The 20,995-nt window shown below is 38.1% G+C and overlaps 1 protein-coding gene across 1 annotated transcript; it reads right to left on the reverse strand.

The window, feature by feature from the left end:
• Nucleotides 1–8,721: 8,721 nt before the first annotated feature.
• gsdf (gonadal somatic cell derived factor) lies at nt 8,722–14,706 on the reverse strand. Its single transcript, XM_035389843.1, has 5 exons — nt 14,388–14,706; nt 11,329–11,495; nt 11,076–11,177; nt 10,507–10,643; nt 8,722–9,680 (listed from the first exon to the last, which is right to left on the reverse strand). Exons 1-5 carry the CDS (start codon nt 14,513–14,515, stop codon nt 9,543–9,545), a joined length of 672 nt encoding a protein of 223 aa, XP_035245734.1. The 5' UTR covers nt 14,516–14,706; the 3' UTR covers nt 8,722–9,542.
• Between the last annotated feature and the right edge of the window lie 6,289 nt (nt 14,707–20,995).

Raw genomic sequence — 20,995 nt, forward strand, 5'->3', positions numbered from 1 at the left:
TCCTCCCCTTTGAAAGTTCTGGTCAAGGCCCTAAATGGGAAAAATATGTAAGTCAATGATAACTAACCAAACATTCCTGCAAAGAAAGCAAGTGTTTGATCCCTTTCCCAGTATACAGTACTGCATATGAGACATTAATGAGTGATGCCATTTCCAGTGACCATTTGGGGGAGGGGTCTAGTGGCCTATATGTGGTATAGGGGTGAGTACCATCTATGTGTATTATTAGATGCAATGGAATGAAAAAAACAGGTCCTCACACTCATCTTTGAAAAGTGATATCTTCCATTTCGCCAACAAACTAAAGAACTTAAAGTATCAGCCAATACTGAAGAGAAATTGCTTCAACATTCACAGTAAACATTTAATACAAACCGAAATGTGTTTAATTCATTGATGTTTATACACCTTCAGTATGCTTTATGTAGTGGTGTGTCACAACCACGCATGAGACAATGGTAGCACTGTACACTAGGTGAGTTACATGCTCACTGTAAATATTCAAAGATCCCTGGGTGAACAGTGTTGTTACAGATGCATTTTATCACATTATATTGTTTCCAAACAGTATTTTTAAAAGTGCAATAAGCTTTTTAATGACAATGTAAGCTTAGTTTTCAGCTTATAAATTCTCACCTCACCTAATGTTTCTATATTAACAGTTATAAACGAGATTAACATTTCAGTTCAGGTTCAAGGGTCCGAATATGAACTGTCGGTATGTCGGTATTATGTTTGTGGAGAAAGTGTGCACATCTCACAGTTTATGCAGACACCCTGTTTCCCCTTTTAATGTTGAGTAAGTTGTCCACAACTCTGTGTGTGCTAGATTTTATTTTAAATGTATCCTGCTATTTTCTGGTGTTTTTATTCCATAATACAAAAGTATATTGTTTGTAGATCAGTAGTTGTGAAGTCAACAACACCCTCACCATGCCAAATTCCCTTTTCAATTTTAACTTTGAAGTACCAACAGGACATCTCAAGTTAATGGATTGACTAATGGATTGACTATCAGCCTTCACCCACCACCAGCAGAGTTGAATTAACACTGGACATTTTACTGTGTATTGTCAGTGGCCTGTTAAGTACATTGCATGCTGCTACATCAACACTGAAATCCCAGTGTCTCTGGAGTTGTTGCCAACTGCAGGTGTGGCAGAAAAGACACGGCACCACATGACAGCAGTAGCAGCAGGTAACCTTCAGAGACAGAGGCAACACTTACCCCCACCCACCTCGCACATGTACACGCATGCACACACACACACACATACAGACACACACACGCACACACGCATGCATTTCAGACAGACAAAATAGCCATCGATGGACACTATATTTCATGCAACCTCTCACCTTTATAATTATCTGGAAATATCCAATTACACCGCATATGTTATTACACTTAGAATATAATCAGGTTTTTATTCTTTCTTTGCTCTTTTTTTTTTTTAAACAAATGACATCTTAGTTTAGAGTTAATGGTTTGTGGAGGATAGATCTGACTGTTTACACCTGCTTTAAATCCAACACAACAAAATCCTTAGTGTAAAATCACCTGGAATAGAATACTTTCTACTGTAATAGAATGTAGATGGTTTTTATTAGACTGACTTGACTTTTGACGTGCAGGATAGCTGCACATATTTATAGGAAGCAAGTATCTGTCAGGGAGGGGGGACATTAGTGAAAACACATATATTTGTCATATTGTGTGTCCGCACTCATCTATGTGCCCCTATCTCCCAGTCCTTTGTGTTTTTATTGAGGCACAGATGCAGCAGTGTTCCCCTTGTTACACTGGCCTACATCCTTTTTCACAACACCTGCTCAGATAGGACACCATCCCTAGCAAGCTTATAATCACAGTACTGGAATACTTATTATCCAGCAGTACAGTAATGCACTACATCCATGGCGGTGGAATCCATTGGCACTTAGTCCAAAATGGTCCAAGGGTTTGTTTAACAAGTGAGTATGTCCCTGTTTTTCCGGCTGTGAATGTCACCTCTCCATGGTTATTGAGATTATTTTATTGTAATGCATGATAACCCAAGAGTTGAGTTTAGTTACATTTTAAAAATTCACCTGTTGGTTTTATTTCCACCCAGTAAAGGTTATTCTCATTTTAGTAAATATCTATCAAATGTGTATGCCCAAATTAAGAAGTTCATCATTCGCTTGTGGACTGAATTTCTGAATTATGGGAGTGGTGGGCAAATATGGCACTATTCAGTGTTTGTTTTTTTCATAATGAACAATTGGTTTCTGTCTCTCCTGATATGTGTGGGACAAATATGTAAAACAAGCCTACTGGGCAAACGTGGCAGAAACGTGGCATAAGTAATACCCAAGGAGAAAAGTAAGATGCTCCCTGAAGTTCTGGTAGCTGTTCAAGTTGTTTGCAGAAACTACACCACTGAAAGATAAGGGTCCTTCGTGGCCTTTCTGCTGGAGTTGTGTCGTGAATAGAAGTTCTGTAAGCCTAACTTTGCCAGTGTAGCAGGGAGTAGGGTTGCGACGTTTAGAGTTCAGCCTCCATCTAACTCCGTATACTCCCTGATTTATATTTCCATCCAGGGCTTTTGTAGTGGGGGGAAAAGTGGTACTGACTACCCAGGGCCTGAATGAGGGGAGGGCCTTCGTAAAGCCTAAAATTATGCATGAGAGACATGGATCAAGAGAGGAAGGGGGCCCACAGAGACTGCTTATGTATAGGGCCCAGAATTTACACCCCTGCTACACCCCTGTTGCCATCTCACTTTGGCATTTTGTTTCATGAGGGAGAGGCTTGGCCACACTTTTGTGTCTATCAGAAGAACCCGAGCCCTTGCCCTTAGCAATGATTTAATGTTATTGTCTTTAATATAAAACTTATGGCTCCTCACCTCAGAGGACGACCTGCTGCTTACCTGTTTAACCTACACGGTCCTATAAAAACTGGACAAATTAAATGAAAGATTTTTTCTTTTTGGTATGAACATAAAATAAAATAAAAAAACTTGAAAGAACATAATTAGAGCCTCCATGCTATTTTGCTGGCACTCCCCAGAAGCAATGTTAGTTCAGAAGCATACGCTTTCAGCTGGTCCTTAATTATATACTTGTTTGCATTGCTTTCACTGATTACTACTAATTACTGCAATTCCACTGCCTTCAGTGTCACCCTGAAGATAAAGACTGAATACAGGTTAAATGTTTCCCTGGTCTAATGTTAAGGTGAAGTCCATGGCCTTAATAATAATATCATGAAGCGCCATTAAAAAGCTCAGATTTCAGTGAATGTCTCTGTTAACATGTGCCAATGAAAAATGAATTCATCTGCTTAAATTTATTTGCACAAATGTACATCTAAGAGCCTGTGCAGATGTGTAATACTCACACTCAACGAATAAATATGGCATCTGAGCAAATATCAATTTCTTATTCCTTATTTCACACATACACACTCATAGTTTGGCATGGCAACGAAAAGACAACATGCATTATGGCACATAACAGGAAACATGGCCATATATCGCCATCTTGTGTATAGTAATAAAATAACCCTTGTGGTTGCAAATTTTTGAGATGGAGTTCACCATCCAAATGGGATCTTCAGTCCACTTTAGAGTGTTTTTGAAGTTTTGTCTAATGTATATGAAATTTAAATATCTTCCTGCACATCAAATTAACATTTTAATTAGAGTAAACAATGCAATTTTAAGGATAACTCAAAAAGACATTTAAGGTTGTTTTTTTATTAAAAAAAAACATTTAAATGTAACAAAGCCAAGTTACTTCTCCAAGGATATAATCCATACATCTGTAAAAAATTAAAATTAAAATAAAAATAGGCCTGCATGCATTTTATAAGTCATTGATATATAAAAGATTAAGTTGAAAAATAAATAGTGAGAACTAAATTTTCAGTATGTTTTACACAACTAAGTAGGCATTACTCCAAATCAATGCTACCCTTGTTTTCCTATATTTGTTCATGTAACTTGGCCCTTGGTTTCTTGCTGGCCAGTAGTTCAGCCTCTGGAGTAAAACAACCTGCATTATTGAAAAACACCACATACAGGTTTGTGGGATCTAGAGGGAGTCGCAAGAAGACTTCCATATTTTTGAAAAACCATTTATGACTTGCTACATTTGGAAATGTAACAGAAGAAACTGTGAAAGCTTTAGCCCTACTATCTTTGTCAGTTTCACCTTTTCGTTGAATCAGTATAACTGAAGATTTACTCTCCTGTACACTGTAAAACAAAAAACTTTTCTGAAGATTAAATTGCTCAAGTTAACTCAAATCCTTTGTTAAACTAAAGGGATATATTCTTTAAAGGTAGTTAGCACACACACACGCACATGCACACGCACAGGTGACTGGTTATCTGTGTGTGTGTGTGGCTGAGTGAGTGTGTGTGTGCGTGCATGCGTGCGTGAGTGAGTGAGTGAGTGAGTATGTGTGTATGTGTATGTTTTAGTAGACAGCCTGGTTGGGCAGCATCCACATATCCATCATGATACACCGGCCTACATCCTAAGGATTCATCTGACTAAGCATAAAAAGGAACGTTCAGTGACTCTGAATTTTTAATATCCTTCTTCTGATGTGTATCTTAAAATAATGTATTGCTTCAGTTGTTTTGGACAACTGCCAAAATTGAAAAGTATAAAACACACCAATTAACAAAACAAAAATATTTATTTAAAGAATATGCTTTCATTATACTGATATCAATTGCTAAAAATTATAGACATAAAAATGCATTTCCATTGTTTCTTGCTATTTAGAATCTATGCTTTGTATCTGTGTCCTACACAGTAAAATGTTCAGTGTTAATCACAATTTTAATAGATAACATTTGACTCTACCAGAATGTAGAGTTCAAATAACACTGGACAATTTACTGTGCAGTGATCCAAATTATATTACAGGCTTCATAATATTTGTCATTTTCCTCCCAAGGTGGTTTTAAATGTGAAGGAAGCAACTTCATCACTTGTAGGCCTACTAGTTCTATTCATGATGTATTTTTACAAATGTGAAAAAATGAAATATACATTGAGAACTCCATATGAAGAGGTCCAAGTGGTGATAAAGGTGGTAATAATTCAAAGGGCAACAAGTGGGGGTTAGAATGTGTGGGGGGCCAGGGGTTGGGGGAAAAATGATTTGCAATATGCTTAATGCCCACTAAGGGGCCCATTGCATTATTCTTTCGGGGGGAATTATGTATTCCGAACAAAACCTCTACTGCTCTGTATTGTAGATTGCATTGCAATATTCTAAATAGAATCGGGAAAAATTCCCACAGAACATTTTAAGCTTTGAAATGTTTTTTTTTTTTTTTTTGGTTTAGATAGTGGAGTCACACTATATTCTGTCTACATTAGCATTAATGAACATTAACAAACAATCTTTAAAAAGATTACTCATTGTTTTGCAACAATTTCTATTGTATTTTTTTAAATATAAATCAGTAATGCACATATGTAAGCTATATTAAAAGGACATACTGTAGCTAATGCTTAAACATAACCGTAATCGAAGCCTTGCACCGTACACTATGAGAAATATAAGATTCTACTATCGTTCAATTATTCATAATTATTTTACGCAGAAAACATTGGTATTTTAGCAGAAATAAATTTTCCTCCAACAGGTTTTCTTCCGTCCGTGTGCTGTGATTGCTAAGCAGTTATGAAGAAGATACACTCAAAATCGATGTTCCTTGAGCCTTTAAACATCTTGATTTTCTCCATGTCCATGTCACGTTTTCTGATGGCGATGTAGGCAAAATGTTGCTTCTATCAGACTGTCCAGCTTCACAAAGCAACATGATACACTATTTCTGTTCATTTCAGGGCCAGCAGCAATTTGTACTATCGTCCATCACCAGTGACGAAGAATAGGCAACATGTCTGTTATCACATCAATATGTGCGGTAGAATTTAAAATGGAATCTCTGGGAATTTTCCCATAGTAGCCTAGCCTACAAGTTACACTTTTGAATGTTTTTTGGTTTAGATAGTGGAGTCACACTATAATATATCTCTATTAGATGTTTTATAGAATGCCTCACAAAAATATAACGTAACCAAACTGAATTCCAGAATATAGACTGCATATCTCACCGTATCTACAAAATAAACTATTATTTATTTTATAATGCACAGTTTGAAATATCATGTATGCGACAAGTATTTGAACACCATCCTTTTGCAATTAATGACGTAGGCCACTGTATTCAGCAAAGTTGTACGTTTTCCGCAGCAACGTTTTGACCGCTCCAGTCCAGTCGGCAGTATCAGTGTGGGTAACGGTGTGGTTAAGTTGGTGAGTGGTGCTCCCTTAGCCAAACAGTGACCAGAAAAGGTGGGCACTTGAGATCATTCACAAAGCTGTTTCCCAGCGGCATTATCTTAACGCAAAACGTGGGCGAGGTCATGCTGGAGGCGAAGGGTCCGGTGACATCGAAGCGGAGGCCGCAGTTTTCACTGACTACTGTCAGACCGCGGTACGCCTTCAGTTCGTTGAGCTGGTGTGGGAAGGTGGGCTGCAATCGCAGTGATGCTTCCAAACCACTTGCCATATCGACAGGTAGCACAATGTAGGCATTCTGCAGGCGCTCTCCCGAACCACTCTTGATTTGCGTGGACCAGCAATGGTCTCCAAGTTCACCTGTAGAATAGTTTACAGCGAGGTTTTTAATCTGATATACATTTTTCAGAAAGTTTTTTTTTTTTACTAACAAATAATTGTCAGGGAGTCTGCCACGAAAACGCTGATGACACAAAACCAGTCTCTTTGCAATAGGTTGAATTAGCTTGGCTTATATTCGACCACCGTCGTAATTTAGCAACAGCTATGCAAAACGCTGTGAGTTTAATATTCTGCCGTAATTGTTCACATATTAACAGTGGTGCCTTACTTCTATTAAAACCGTGTTTGGTATGGTGGATGACCTGAACTGAGTGATGAACACCGCACCTCATTTTATTACATTTAAAGTAGCCTACAATATAAAGGGCTCAGCCAATCTCTGCTTTCTGAATTCTGAATTAGGCCCTACAGTATTAAAGTTATTCATATACGCAATACAATAGCACACTGTATATATTTTACAACACCAAAATACTAGTAGATTTTGTGACAGTGCTATTGCAGACTGAAAATAAACTGGTTTTGCATAGTTACAGGTTCACATTTTTTAAGGTGCTTTAAATATTAACCTTCTACATGATCAAATCTTGAATTTTTAAAGTGTTCATCTGGTCATGCTGTTGGGTACCCACCTGCCGCTGCAGGATGGAACCGCACTGTCTGTGTGTCTCTCCGGTCCCACAGCTGTCTGTAAGTGTGTGCAGTGCAGCTCAGCACACATCCCGACAGAGGGTCTGTCTCTCTGGGCTCCTGTGTCAGAGGATGGTCCTTCTCTCCATATTCCCTCCTGTTGTCCAAAGTCAGCGCAATCACCATAAGCGCTGGCAGTACCATAAAGTACAGCCCAGCTGGCCCAGATACTTTCATTCTGACCCAGTGCAATGTTAAAGACAATTGATTTTGAATCGTTTAGATCAGGTCGTAACAGTGAACGGGCAAGTTAGTCTTTTTTTGCAGATCAATGTTTTTTTTTTTTTTTTTTTTTTTTTTTTTTAATCAGTCCTTCAGTCTACTGGTGTCATGTGCTGGAAATATCCCAATTCCATAGTGCACATCAAAAAAGGAATGCAAAGCCAAATGTGAAAAGAGAACGCGTATCCATGTGCTGGTTTCCCCGGTTGCCCCTTCTGAAGTGCGCAACAGGCTGGGTTTGAGTTTTCAGTCTCAGAGGCAGGCACACTTTTTATGCCGTCTGGCAGGCAGTCAGCCGCGATTCGGAAACCTCACCCTTTCATGTCCACTGCAGAAGAGACAAGCAACAGCATAATACAGAGAAGATGTTATACTCCCTTCAGAGGGTCCTCGGAACATTTCTTTTTCGGAATATGGCAGCCTTACATTATATTTGTGAATGGTGTCATGCTTTGTAACGTCCAGAGGCCCTGGGATAATGGGTGGGGCCTTTTTTTTGACTTAAGTTAAATTTCAAGGGGCGGTACTGGCTGGTGTTGAGAAAGTGAACCGTTGGAGGTTACTGTGTGATGGGAGATGTTTTTATCTTGTACTGTGTGGAAAAAAAACTTGAAAATATATAAAAAAATATTTTCACAACAAACTTTTTTCCAGATGTCAAACTTAAATCTCATTCAGAATTCTGACTTGGTTGTGATGATTAGTACAGGTACTTAATTACCTTTCATAAAGTATAATTTTTCCCTAATCTTTAGCTGGATACAAAGGCTATTTGTTTTTATTCATTCACAATGAATTCAGTTATTGTTTTTGAAAAAAAAAAACCCAATAACTCAATGTATTATATTAAAAGTCAGTGAATTGTATGGTTCACCTTTTTGTAGTTCATACATAGCCACTGTGTGTGTGAGGCTTGTGTGTCCAATATCAGCCATGGCTGAAATTACTGTAAATTGGTTTTAAATTGTATTTAATTGCAACTGCAAGCAGTGAATATAAATACAGGAACAAAAGGAACATGCTGTATGTTTATTTTTTCAAGATAACATCTGATTTACATAAAGATGTGTTAGTAATATGAAGACAATGGTTGTTAGTACATCACTAATATTGTATACATCACCATATTTCAAATTGTAATATCCAGATAAATATATATGTAAGAAAATAGTATATTTATTGTCAAACACTGGTGGGTAAATGGTTTTTTAAAAATCTGATATGGTAACACTGGTAAAATATATGGTAAACAAACATTCTAGTTAGCACAAACAGAACATGTGGGACCTGGAACAAACATGGGGTTTATATCCAGATACAACCTGCGTAGGGTGTGCCTTGCCAACATAAGCCCCAGGAAACACAACACAACATACATGGCTAACACCAATAAAGTTTTCAAGATAGGTTGGAAGAAACATCTGTACAATAAATGGTTAAATGTATGCATCACCATTTAACTAATCAAATCTGAAATACCTCTCTGGCCTCTGTTCTGGCCACATCTGATCTCTTCATTATTAGTATGGCATACAAAATATAAAAACATCACAAGAAGCAGGGAAACTGAACACCTTATAAGTGGATAGTGGATTTGAAGATATTTACATTTCAAAGGAATTGTGCCTTTAAACAGTTAACCCCCACCCCCCACCCCTGCCCAATGGAGAACTTCCATGTATTAAAGGGTGTGGCCTTTTGTGTCTGTATACATACTACATCCAGAGGTGGAAATCCAGGCTCAGAAAGTAAAAGTCCTCCCCAGTACTTTGTTCCAGTCACTTGGATTTGCTACACTAGCACACCTCTTCAGCCAGGAGGTAGAACTAATCAGTGAAATCAGCTGGCTGAGTTCATGAATGGAAGAAACACGTGGCACGACTTTTAGTTTCTGATCCGTGGAATTTCCACCACTGATTATATGTTGTGTGAGAGTTGATTTTTTATACAACCAGTTTTAGTGGAAGGCAGTTATTCAGTTCTGTGCATCCTGGATGTATGATCCTGGTTTGCAGCCACATTGGTTGGTCAGGGCCACAGAGGAGATGACTGGCGTGTTGAGCTCATCCAAGTAGAAGAATGGCACCATCACATGGGAGGTTGGCTGGCAGCACTGAACACAGGGATTGCAGTGTGGGAAACATATATTAGAGACACTACAACTACAGATAACACACTCAATAATTATGGAAGGTTTGAGATAAAACACAAGGCAGTGCAGAATATAGGTAGGTAGGTAGCTACACGTGCAGTCTGAGTAGAAATATAAACATTTAAATTCTCACTCCATTACGTAAAAACATTAAAAATGATAGTTACAGTGAATAATCTAAAATAGCTGCATATGATTTTAGCTCATGTTGTGGCTACTGTCTGTGTGATTGCTGTGAAAATTTATAAACACTGAGGCCCTCTAAATGTTTGCTAAAATATTTACATCAGTGGAGAATATTTGTTTGACTACTTCAACTAATTGCACAAGTTGGAATTCTCAAATATAATTTCAAATACAGGTATTCTTGGCCCAGCTCTGGTGCATCCTGTGTTATCACCCACATAGACAAAGCACTGATAACTGAAGGAAAAACCTGGAAGCTCTGGCTGGAACAGGCCCACCTCACTGCTGGCTATGCTGCATGTGAAATCTCAAACGCACTAAACGAGTCTGATACTGCAAAATCCAATCGTGATAGTAGTGCAATAGTGAAGCATTGCTTTATACACGTTATGCCTACAAGACCCTGTTGTGGTGATGAAAGCATTTGTTTGTGTTGATTACGAGATAGCTATGCATTGGCCTTTACTATCGCCAGTGATCTTCACCTTAGTGGTATGAGGGTACAGAAAGCTGCAAAGCATTCACACTTCTGTGTTGACAATAATATTTGAGCAGTTTTGACTTGGTCTTTTTAGTGACTTTTAGAAATGTAGCACTGTACCTTTGAAGGGGTGTTTGGCTCAGGGGGGCTGTTTGCTCGACACTTTGGAGCTTTTGGGTCCAGGTGGGGGTCGCAGACTGCACACTGGGTGTAGGTGAAGGTATCTGGAAAGATTATCCAGTTCTCCCAACCAAGATCTAAGAGAAAGGAAATAGGGATGGCTGTGACGAGCATTCAATGCTAAATTACCTCACAGCAACAGATACAAGGAAGAGGTGAAAATTTGTTCTGGCATTTAAATATCATTTGTGTTGCTCGGGCCAGAGAGGCTTGACTGGATCAAAGGAAGTCGGCATTTAAATTATCTCCAAGGAGTGCAGAAACTAAAGATTATTGTTACCATGACAGAAACAACATCAGGTAGCTTGTCCAATTGCATGGTGCAGAACATGTGCAAAGGCCGTGATAATTGTTCATTTTGGGTTTTAATAAAATTGATGGCGGCTAACACATATGAAAAGCATATTATTTTTATGCCATTTCACTCCTATAGATACATAAGGCTTGATGATCATGTAGAAGTTTTTTTGTTTTTTTTTAGAAATGAAGGCAAATGAAGCATATTGAACCGTTTATGAAGATCTGTGAAGCCAGCTGGCAGCACTGCAAGCCTGTACTGTTGGTCTCATCTCGGGTCCCAGTGGACTCTTGTGTGGAGGTTGTATTCAACACTGGTGGGGAAAAATAGTGACATAAAAGTTTGTATTATCTGATCTTTCAGGATTCTTCTTTTACTAACACAACCTTTTTTCTTTTACAGTTACATTTGTGAAACTTGGTGTGATTGGTTCATCATTTCCTAGATGACTGGTTTGGCCTTACCAGTGAATTCCTGAGACTTCGGTGAGCTGTGGGCAGTGTCTCCTAAGACCGCTTTCCACTGCTCCCTAAACCTGCCAAGTCCAGTCCTGGAAACCTGAGGCTCCCTATCCAGGTTCAGGGCCTCCAACAGCTTCTGCTTTATGACCTGAAGTGACTCCCCCTGGCATCTAGGAACATGTAAGTAAACATGTAAGTTAAACATACATACAAACGGACACACACACACTCACACACACCCACACACAAACACACACACACACACACACACACACACACACACACACACATACGACATGCACACATATACATACATACACAGACACATACAGGTACATACATACATTACATACATGCACACATACATGGACGCACATACATACATATACACACACACACATATATGCACACATATACATACATACATACATACATACATACATATGTCAGACTGTCATATTATAGTGTAAATGCAGAAAACAGCAGGCATGCCCAGCTACAGACCTAGTCTTCAGTGCAGGCACATGTCTGGCCAAGAGTCCCACTGGGTGACACATGATCAGCTATAGCATTGCAAAGATGGGCTTGTCCATGTCAAATTGGGATAAAATATAAATAAGGGACAAAAATGACAAACCAGTGGGCTTTCTATAGCACCTCTCGAAAATGAAATAGATATTGTGTTACAGTATGTTAAAAAACAATACTGGACTGATGAGATCATTTGCAATGTCAACCCAAAGTGAGAAATTACATTTACATGCCACACAACTGCAGTTGTTGGCAGCAATCGTTATCTCAGCTCAGAGCTAACCAATTCCCATGGCAAACTGATGCTTTTCAGTTTTTTTCACCAAGATTTCCAATCATGTTTAAACTTCTTTGCATGTACCTACTTAACAGCATAACACAGGCTCCATCTAAGTTCAGCTGCCAATGCTGTACAATAATGTTATGCAAGAAATTTATTCAAGTTTTCCTATATTTAAAAGTGCATACATAAAGTATGTTGAATGCATAGAGGAAAATTAGGTTGGAGAAATATGAGCTGGAGAAATGTGTTATCTTTCCTGTGAACATCTGGCAGCTTTGGTATTTTTCCAACAACAATACTTCTTATACTGGTTATTCTTGGTGAAAAGCACTCCCTGGTAAAATATTGATATTAAAAACCAAACATTTCAGTGTGGGAACTGCTTGACGTTCACATGACTGCAGAAGATAAGTATGAGTCTTGGAATTGTTTTAGTGGAAAAAGCCATCTGTACTTCGAGGATTCATATTTGACACATAACTGAACTTTGTGTTTACAAAATTGTAGACAGACTGTTCTTCTTTGTTCAGCAATCATTATTTTGTTTCACTGTGGTGCTGCAGTCATTTTATATCATCTGGAATTTCTTCATATCATTAAATAGCTCCAAATTACCAGCTGGGCAAGGAGCAATGCCCTATTTCTCAGACTAATGTAGGCAACCAGTTACAGTGGAGTCTCAAACCTCAGGTTTCCCATGCAAAACCTCTGCACCAGTGTTTTGGAACACATTCAAACTTGCTCTGTTTTGTTTTGTCCTTAACTTTGAGCAAAATCTGAGGTGGATAGGGCCGACTTAAAATTAATTGCATCACAATTAAGGACAGAGCTCTATAGTGATTTGTTTCCTTTTGCAGATCAGTGGGAATGATACGTAGACCTTTCATTATATCATTAGACAATAACAATTTTTGTTGTTATGGCTCTGTAGTCACATAGTTTGTTTGCATGCTAGACAAATTGCATTTTAATGGAGCGGAATTATAAGAATCAAAAGGGCAGGGAACAGAACATTTAAAAAGTTCTCACTATAACTTCAATCATAGTCCTGTGAATTCTGTTTGCGCTTCTACAGCAAGGGCACCCTGTCTTTGTGGCATAAAGGTTAGGGGATTAAAGAAGCCAAAAACATCAGAGTCTGTGAAAAATTGATTGTCATGCCATGCAAGAACACAATGTAACCGTTGTTCCATTGAAGACAGCAGTTGCCAGAGAAGGTACTGGAAGAAACCATGGCTCTGTTTGTTCCCATTGTAACTTATTAGGTCTTGGCAGGCATAGTCAACACCAAGCTCTCAGGGACTCTAATACAGGATATACGCTAGGCTGGTATATTTCTCAATCTTTCTTTCAGCTCCCAGACCTGAAAGAAAGATCTTAGATGGCAGCAGACCCACAGTGACTATTCAAGTGTGTTATAGAACTAATGTGCTTATTTCCTTAAAACATATTTTTTAACCAGGGAAGGCCAAGAAATTTCAGATTTACAACTTTTTGTATATAGTGAAATAATGACTTACTTGAACATTTGGTAATTGCATTTGGTTTACCTAATAATTCATACAGTTACATAGTTATTGTGTCATATGGATTGAAACTCCAAAACTCTCCAGTACTCTGCACCACAGTACTGTATTGCACCACATTGTGGATTTTGAACTGCAGATTATTACATACATATTCTGGCCAAAAACAAATGCATCTCTGCTATGTTTTGTCTAAAATGTGCAACGTTGTAGCATTACCTAGTTTACTTGGAAGAATTTAGACCACACATACTTGTAACACTATAGTTTCCTCTAGATAAGGTGTACAGTGCACTACTCCTTTAAAAAAATCTTTTTGCGAGTAACCTCAATCTTAATGTGAGGTTTTAATTCATGTAAACCCATTAGTAAATGTGGTACAAGGCCCTGGTAGGTGAAAACACACAAAAGTAAAGATCACAGAACACACAACATAGAAAACAATGACTTGTATGCATTCATATGCTGTAGTGCTATGCAATGCCTTTTGTCTTTTATTTTCTACCTCTGTCCTTTTAAAACAACACAACACACAATATTTTTTTCAGCCTGCATGCTGAAAAGCTTGAGTAAATTGTTCGTTTGTCATGACAAGCTTGTAAAAGCATATTCCCAAACAAGCCATTTGCATTTCACTGTCAATTTTCACTCACACCCCTGCCCACCTCTGAGAGGATATGTTATTGAGTTGATGAGTACACAGAAGGAAGTGTGAATCTCACCTGTTCACCTTGCCAACCGGCACGTCTGAGATGGCTCCTGCAGGCTCCTCTCGGGAGGGATGGAGGACGAACGCTTCTCTCAGAGGAAAGCCAAAGATCGCGGCCATCATGCACAGCGAAGACAGCATCGTGGTTCCGCAGTTAGGCTGTGAGCGACAATTCAGCAGACAGAACACAATCGGCACCCCCAGGTTTGACTTGGTTTACAAAGCCGTCGCCGGTTCAGACCGATTCGATGAAGAGGAAGCTGGACGTGTGCGCTACTGACAATCAGGGGCCTGTACGTCCAACGGTGGCAGAAACTGTTTTTCATCATAGTCTGGGAACCTGGGTTTTATCTGCTCATGCACCAGGTTGGCCTTGGAATATTTCACATTGTTTTCCTGTCCCGCAAGCGTGAGACAGTACGAGGGAGAGACTGAAGAGGATAAAGAGAGAGCACATTTTCTTTGCCTTGACTGTTTGGTCATGTGGAGGAGAGTAGTGTGCTCTGTGTAGAGTAGCTGTTACCTCCAGGGTGATAAGCTGTTCTGCAGGTGTTCTGTTGGCAAACATCCAAATGAACAAAGCATCTCTTGTGAAAGAATAACAACAACAACAACAATAATAATACTAATAATACTAATAATAATAATAATAATAATAATAATAATAATAATAATAATGTCACATATTTCATCTATGGGTAATGAGTTCATAGAATTATTTTATATATGAAGTCTGCTCCCTAATAAATTAGTGTTCATTCTGATTCAAAAATTTGGAGGAAAAGTATAGACTAACGCCAATATGATAATAAATCGGTCTTATCCAAAGGGTGGTTGTTAGTGTTGGACATAACTTTGCTTTTGTCCCTTATTCATAATCTGAACCACTGCAAGGCTGTGATCACACTCAAGCAAATTTTCTCTCTGAAAGATATGCTGGATGTAAAATTGTAAAAAAAAAAAATTAATAAATAAAAAAAACACAATTATTAAATGGGCAGATATATACACTGCTACTGTCAAAAGTTAGTGAATATTAACAATCATTCATTTGTCACAATACCTGAATACAATCTGAGCTGATGTTTAAGTGACTCGTCAGACCAGAGGAAGCATTTGCCTCTGTAGTTGTCAAACAGTTCTGATCCTGAGTATCCTATTTTCAGCTCAACTGAAAATGACTTATTTTTCACTTCTTGGTGAACTTGAGAGTAATTTGCCGGAAACTGGAATTATGAGAAACGGCAAAAAACACTTATGTTCCATTTGTGAAGTAGCATAATTAGTTTTGAACCAGCTTAATTAATTTGGTTCCACTGATCTATGAAACTGGCAGCACATATAGCCAGATGACAACCTTCAATGTGTGATTTAAAAATAATAGTAATAATAATAATAATATGACAAAATGGAGAGGACAAGACAAGAAATTGACCTTTTCATCTAAAATATGCCATTAATAAAAAAAACAATACAGTATACTGGCTTCTGGTCTGCGATTACAGTTAATTAATAGGGTGACCTTAAATGAGTATAGGGAGGAGACAGACAGATAGAGTGTGCTGAAAGAAACAGATGCAGCCTTTAAATCCTCTGTTTTGGCTCTACATGAAAGACGAGAATCTTTCTAAGAAACAATATATTTTTGCTTTGCACCTGCCATTCAAGGCCAAGATTCCAGACAGCAGAAAACTAAACAAATGCACATGATTGACTACCAAGCCCTTGCATTCATGATGCAATATACTTAGGGCCATTAAACCTATGCATTGGGCTGAATGCCTAGCTGTACATAAAATGATTCAGCATGGTTAAACTCTCTAAGCTTTAGAGTGCAGGTGCTTTACTAACACACTGTTGTTTTACATTTATACGAATAGCAGTTTCAAATAGTTTTATATTCAATTCAGAAAATATTAAACGAGTCCTTGAAAAATGGTTGGATGTATCAGGGAATGATTGGATATATTGGGTGTATGTGGAGGGTCTGCAAAATCTCTTATACAGCACTTCAGGATTTAATTTTTGAGATTGAAAGTACATGGAACTAAAATGGAAATAAAATAAAAAAAATAAAATGTCCATAGGCAGATTTGACTGCAAATGTATCTTAAAAATACATTTTAGTATGCACACCTTAATTACATTAAAATGACATTTTATTGCCTCTTACTTTTCAAATCCACCCTTCTAATCAGCTAAGACTTTATGGTTCTCAGAATATTTATTTTTCAGGGAATGAAATCATGTGTACACACAATTTATAAATGAATGATATTCTCAGATTTAGCATGAAATCCACGTAGTTTCTTGAAACAGGTCTCTGGGGTCACTCTTTATCTTTATTTCAGAAATGAAAGCAGGTTGTTTTACTATTCTTTCAATGTGGTTTCAATTTACTTCAAAGAAATTAACTTTGAATTGGCAGGGAAACATTCCAATCTATCCAGATCTATCAGACCAGTTTAGACTGAACCAAGGAACCACAAGCCAACCAACCTTCTAGAGGTACAGCAGGATTTTGGACATGCAGGGACATTGCATGCAAGGCTGTTTGTTCTTCTCACTTTAATTATATGTCATTTGACATAGCCAACTATTCCTGCCGAATAATGTAAATGAAAGACCTAGAATTACCCAGGGCAACTGGAGAAAAATCTAGCAGACCTGCCAACGGTACCATGGTTTGCCAGGTATCTGTCAGTGCTGTGGCACAGAATCCCATATACCATGGCAAATTTATGTCCACTGAGGCCCTAAGGACAGAAACTAAAAAAAGGGAGAAGAGTATTCAAGTCAGTGTTTCTTTTTTTTAACAACCCATACCTCAGGAGGCCCAATTTGCAACTATTGCTGTATTTTGCTGTGGCAGTTTAATATTGTAGTTAACTGGTAGAGACAGAAATTGTAGTAAACAAAACCCTGTGGAAGCTAGGTGCTACATGGCATGACCATTGCTAAAACACGATGAACATGCTGCAGAGTATATTTGCATAGCTTGGGACAATCTGACGGCAGTTAGCATTAGCAGCAGTCAGTTGCTGAATCTTTAATAGATATGTGGCAGATGGAATTAAACTCGAGTGAAACTCAAAAAATGAAACAATGCTAAACTTTGCTGCAAGACATCTGCAGTGTACTTCAGGCCTTCAAATTAAAGTGACACATGCAGCTTCAGCAAGATGATATTGGCTAGGCAGCGATGTTGTGGAGGGTGTTAGATTTACTGCTGATAGGATGTACCAAAATCAGGATACAAAAGTACATTCTGGTGCTTTCTCTGAATAGTTGCAGTATGAGGCTAAGGCTAAAATAGGTTATTGACCATTTTAGTACAGACTTGCCTTTCATGCATGATTTGTATACATGCAAGTATGCTGCAGCCTAGCTGTAACTTCACGGTAGATGTACAACAACTGTAACCATGGACACAGCGTCACAGAGCGACATTCAAAGGCAGTTATTATTCATTCCAAGTGCTTCACAATCAATCATCATTGATTTGCTAATATATTCTGCTAAAAAATAGAAAATATTAAATTTAAGTAGGGAAATGATTCTTTGTTTTACATTGTTTTTTACATCCCTAATTTAATGAAAGGGAATTACTGTGTTAATGCCTGGCTTTTTTGTGCCATAAAAATGGGGCCCAAGGATGCTATAAGCTAATTATCACTGTCCTCTCTGTATAATGGACAAAGTTCCATACTAATATATGCACTCACTGGCCACTTCATTAGGTCCACCTGTTCAATTGCAAACTGCACCCGTTAACACAAATATCTAATCAGCCAATCACGTGGCAGCAACTAAATGCATTTAGGCATGTAGACATGGTCAAGACGATCTGCTGAAGTTCAAACCAAGCATCAGAATGGGGAAGAAAGGTGATTTAAGTGACTTTGAACATGGCATGGTTGTTGGTGCCAGACGGGCTGGTTTGAGTATTTCAGAAACTGCTCATCTACTGGGATTTTCACGTGCAACCATCTCTAGGGTTTACAGAGAATGGTCAGAAAAAGAGAAAATATCCAGTGAGTGGCAGTTCTCTGGACGAAAATGCCTTGTTGATGGCAGAGGTCAGAGGAGAATGGCCAGACTGGTTCGAGCTGATAGAAAGGCAACAGTAACGCAAATAACCACTCATTACAACCGAGGTATGCAGAAGAGCATCTCTGAACGCACACCACGTCAAACCTCGAAGCAGATGGGCTACAGCAGCAAAAGACCACACCGGGTGCCACTCCTGTCACCTAATGAAGTGGCCGGTGAGTGTATGTTTCAGCTCTGGAGCTGAAACTAACAGAAAGTCAAACAAATCAAATTGCCCAAACAGTCTGGCTGAAGATGAAAGGGGAATGCCTCAACAAGTTTTAGCAAAAACTTTGTTAGGACTTGTAACAAAAACAAAAAGTTTTGTATTGCTCAATGTTTCTGGTACATTTAGAAATGAATACACATCTAGGTCCCCTTGACATCTCCGGCAGTACAGCTGCATCAGAGCGTGCGTGATGTCAGCAGTGGGTCAGGGAAGGATGGACTTGCATGATGTCAGCAGTGGGCCAGGGAAGGATGCGGCTTTTGCCTCTCCAGAAGTGTGTACATTTATAGAAGGAAAAAAAATCTGGGGTGTGTCCCAAAATACTTGCTAACAAACTGGGATTGGTCTCATGCAAGCTGAAAAGAGCAGAATTGATCTGTGACCCCAAATATTCATAATAGTGCTCTCAGGTGCTTTCTGCCCTATTGCAGAACATTTCATCATACCCTGGTGACACATTATTTCCTTGCATGTGTGGTAATATTATTCCCCTGTTGCTGTTTTAGCCACTGAGCTAGATCTGACCAGGCTGTCAAAAAAAAGAAAAAGTATTGATACTTGACCACGTACTGCGAAAGTATTATTATTATTATTATTATTATTGTTGTTGTTGTTGTTGTTGTTGTTGGTGGTGGTGGTGGTGGTGATATAATGGTGGTAATAATAATAATAATAATAATAATAATAATAATAATAATAATAATACTTTTGCAGTGGTCCAGTATCAATACTTTTTTAAAAAAAATTATTATTATTATTATTATTATTATTATTATAGTGATAATAATTTGCCTAGAGATGACTGCTGGTCTCCATATGAGATACACATTAGTAAAAAAAGAAGCTGATTAAAGTGCATTGTCGTACACAGTGTTATCACAGTTTATTTGTTGTATGACTCATGCTGCTCTTCTAGAAGCTGTGGGTACTGTTGCAATCACCTTGTTATTTTCCATGTTCTTATTTGTTTTTAAAATCAACATTTTATTGTGGATGTCTTTTCCTATGCAGGATATCAAGGTCCTAAAATATTATGTTCTACATAAAGGTCACATGCAACTCAAGTTTATCTGTTACTAAAGATCATATACATAACCTGCTTTGAAAAAAAAACATTTGTGTTATCCTCACACCAGTACTGTGTAGGACTGCTTATATTTTAGAATACATGCCACATCCTCTTTACAAGCATGCCTATGCAATATAGTATATAGAGAAGCTTTCACTGTGAACTTTTAAACTTGTTACACTCAATAACCTTGCATGCAGAACTCATTCCAACACGAAGACAGGCAACAACAGACGGTTATTTGTGGTCTGGTGTTATACAGGTGGTGCCAAATGCTTCACACAAGCCATTCTGTTTCCATTTCAAGTATTTGGGAGGGTGCGTGTGCAGGTGCAGAGGGAGTAGTCTAAATGAAATACCTAAATGGAATTATTTATCTAAATATAGCAGGGCACAGATACACGAGCAAGGAATGTGAGAATGGAAAGAATAGGGTAGAAAATATCAAGCTAAACAGCTGCTGCACATTATTTGGCATTTACTTGTCATGTTGTGTTCAAGATAGTGTTTTTAATTGGTAACATAGTTACAGATTAGTTATCTAAGTAATGCCTTATGATATTTAGCATAACATTGCAATAAATCATGTATTAATCGGGCTACTGTACATGTTGGCTGACCAGTTTGTTAAAGTACCTCTGTTTCTTGTGACATAATAACGTGGTGTCTGCTCTTAGATTTAATCTATGTCCGAAATACATGCATTCCTTAGTGAAACTAATGCACATATGTTTACCTGACCTTCAGGTAAGGCTCTTTCTTTGTGAAGGTACAATAAAGACATAATATGGGCAGCAGTTTAGGGACTTTATAAGGTAGCCTATATCCTATGACATTTAAATGCCTTTTCAGAGAGTACTTTGTTACCTAAAGTTGTCTCAGCTCATATGTACTCAATTTGCCATCCCATAGAGATAGATATGAATTGTTTGCTTCTGAAAATTCATCATTGCTTTGCCAGCTGCCTGTATTTATTTTAAATTTCAGTTATATCTCACATCACAAATCACACTTTTGAGCCCACTGTTACTATTTTGTTCACTTAGAATGGTTATTTCAGTAATGATTTACAGAAAATTGTATATATATATGTATACATATATATGCTACCTGTTGGTAGTACTTGTTGGCTACCTGTTGTTCTTTATGGAAAGCTTTACCTATCTATTTAGGGAATGGCCTAGCTGCAGCAAGGTATTATCTTAAGCCACTTGTGGCTTGTTGCTTTGAT

Source organism: Anguilla anguilla, chromosome 14, assembly GCF_013347855.1.
Source record: "Anguilla anguilla isolate fAngAng1 chromosome 14, fAngAng1.pri, whole genome shotgun sequence".
Taxonomy (NCBI): Eukaryota; Metazoa; Chordata; class Actinopteri; order Anguilliformes; family Anguillidae; genus Anguilla; species Anguilla anguilla.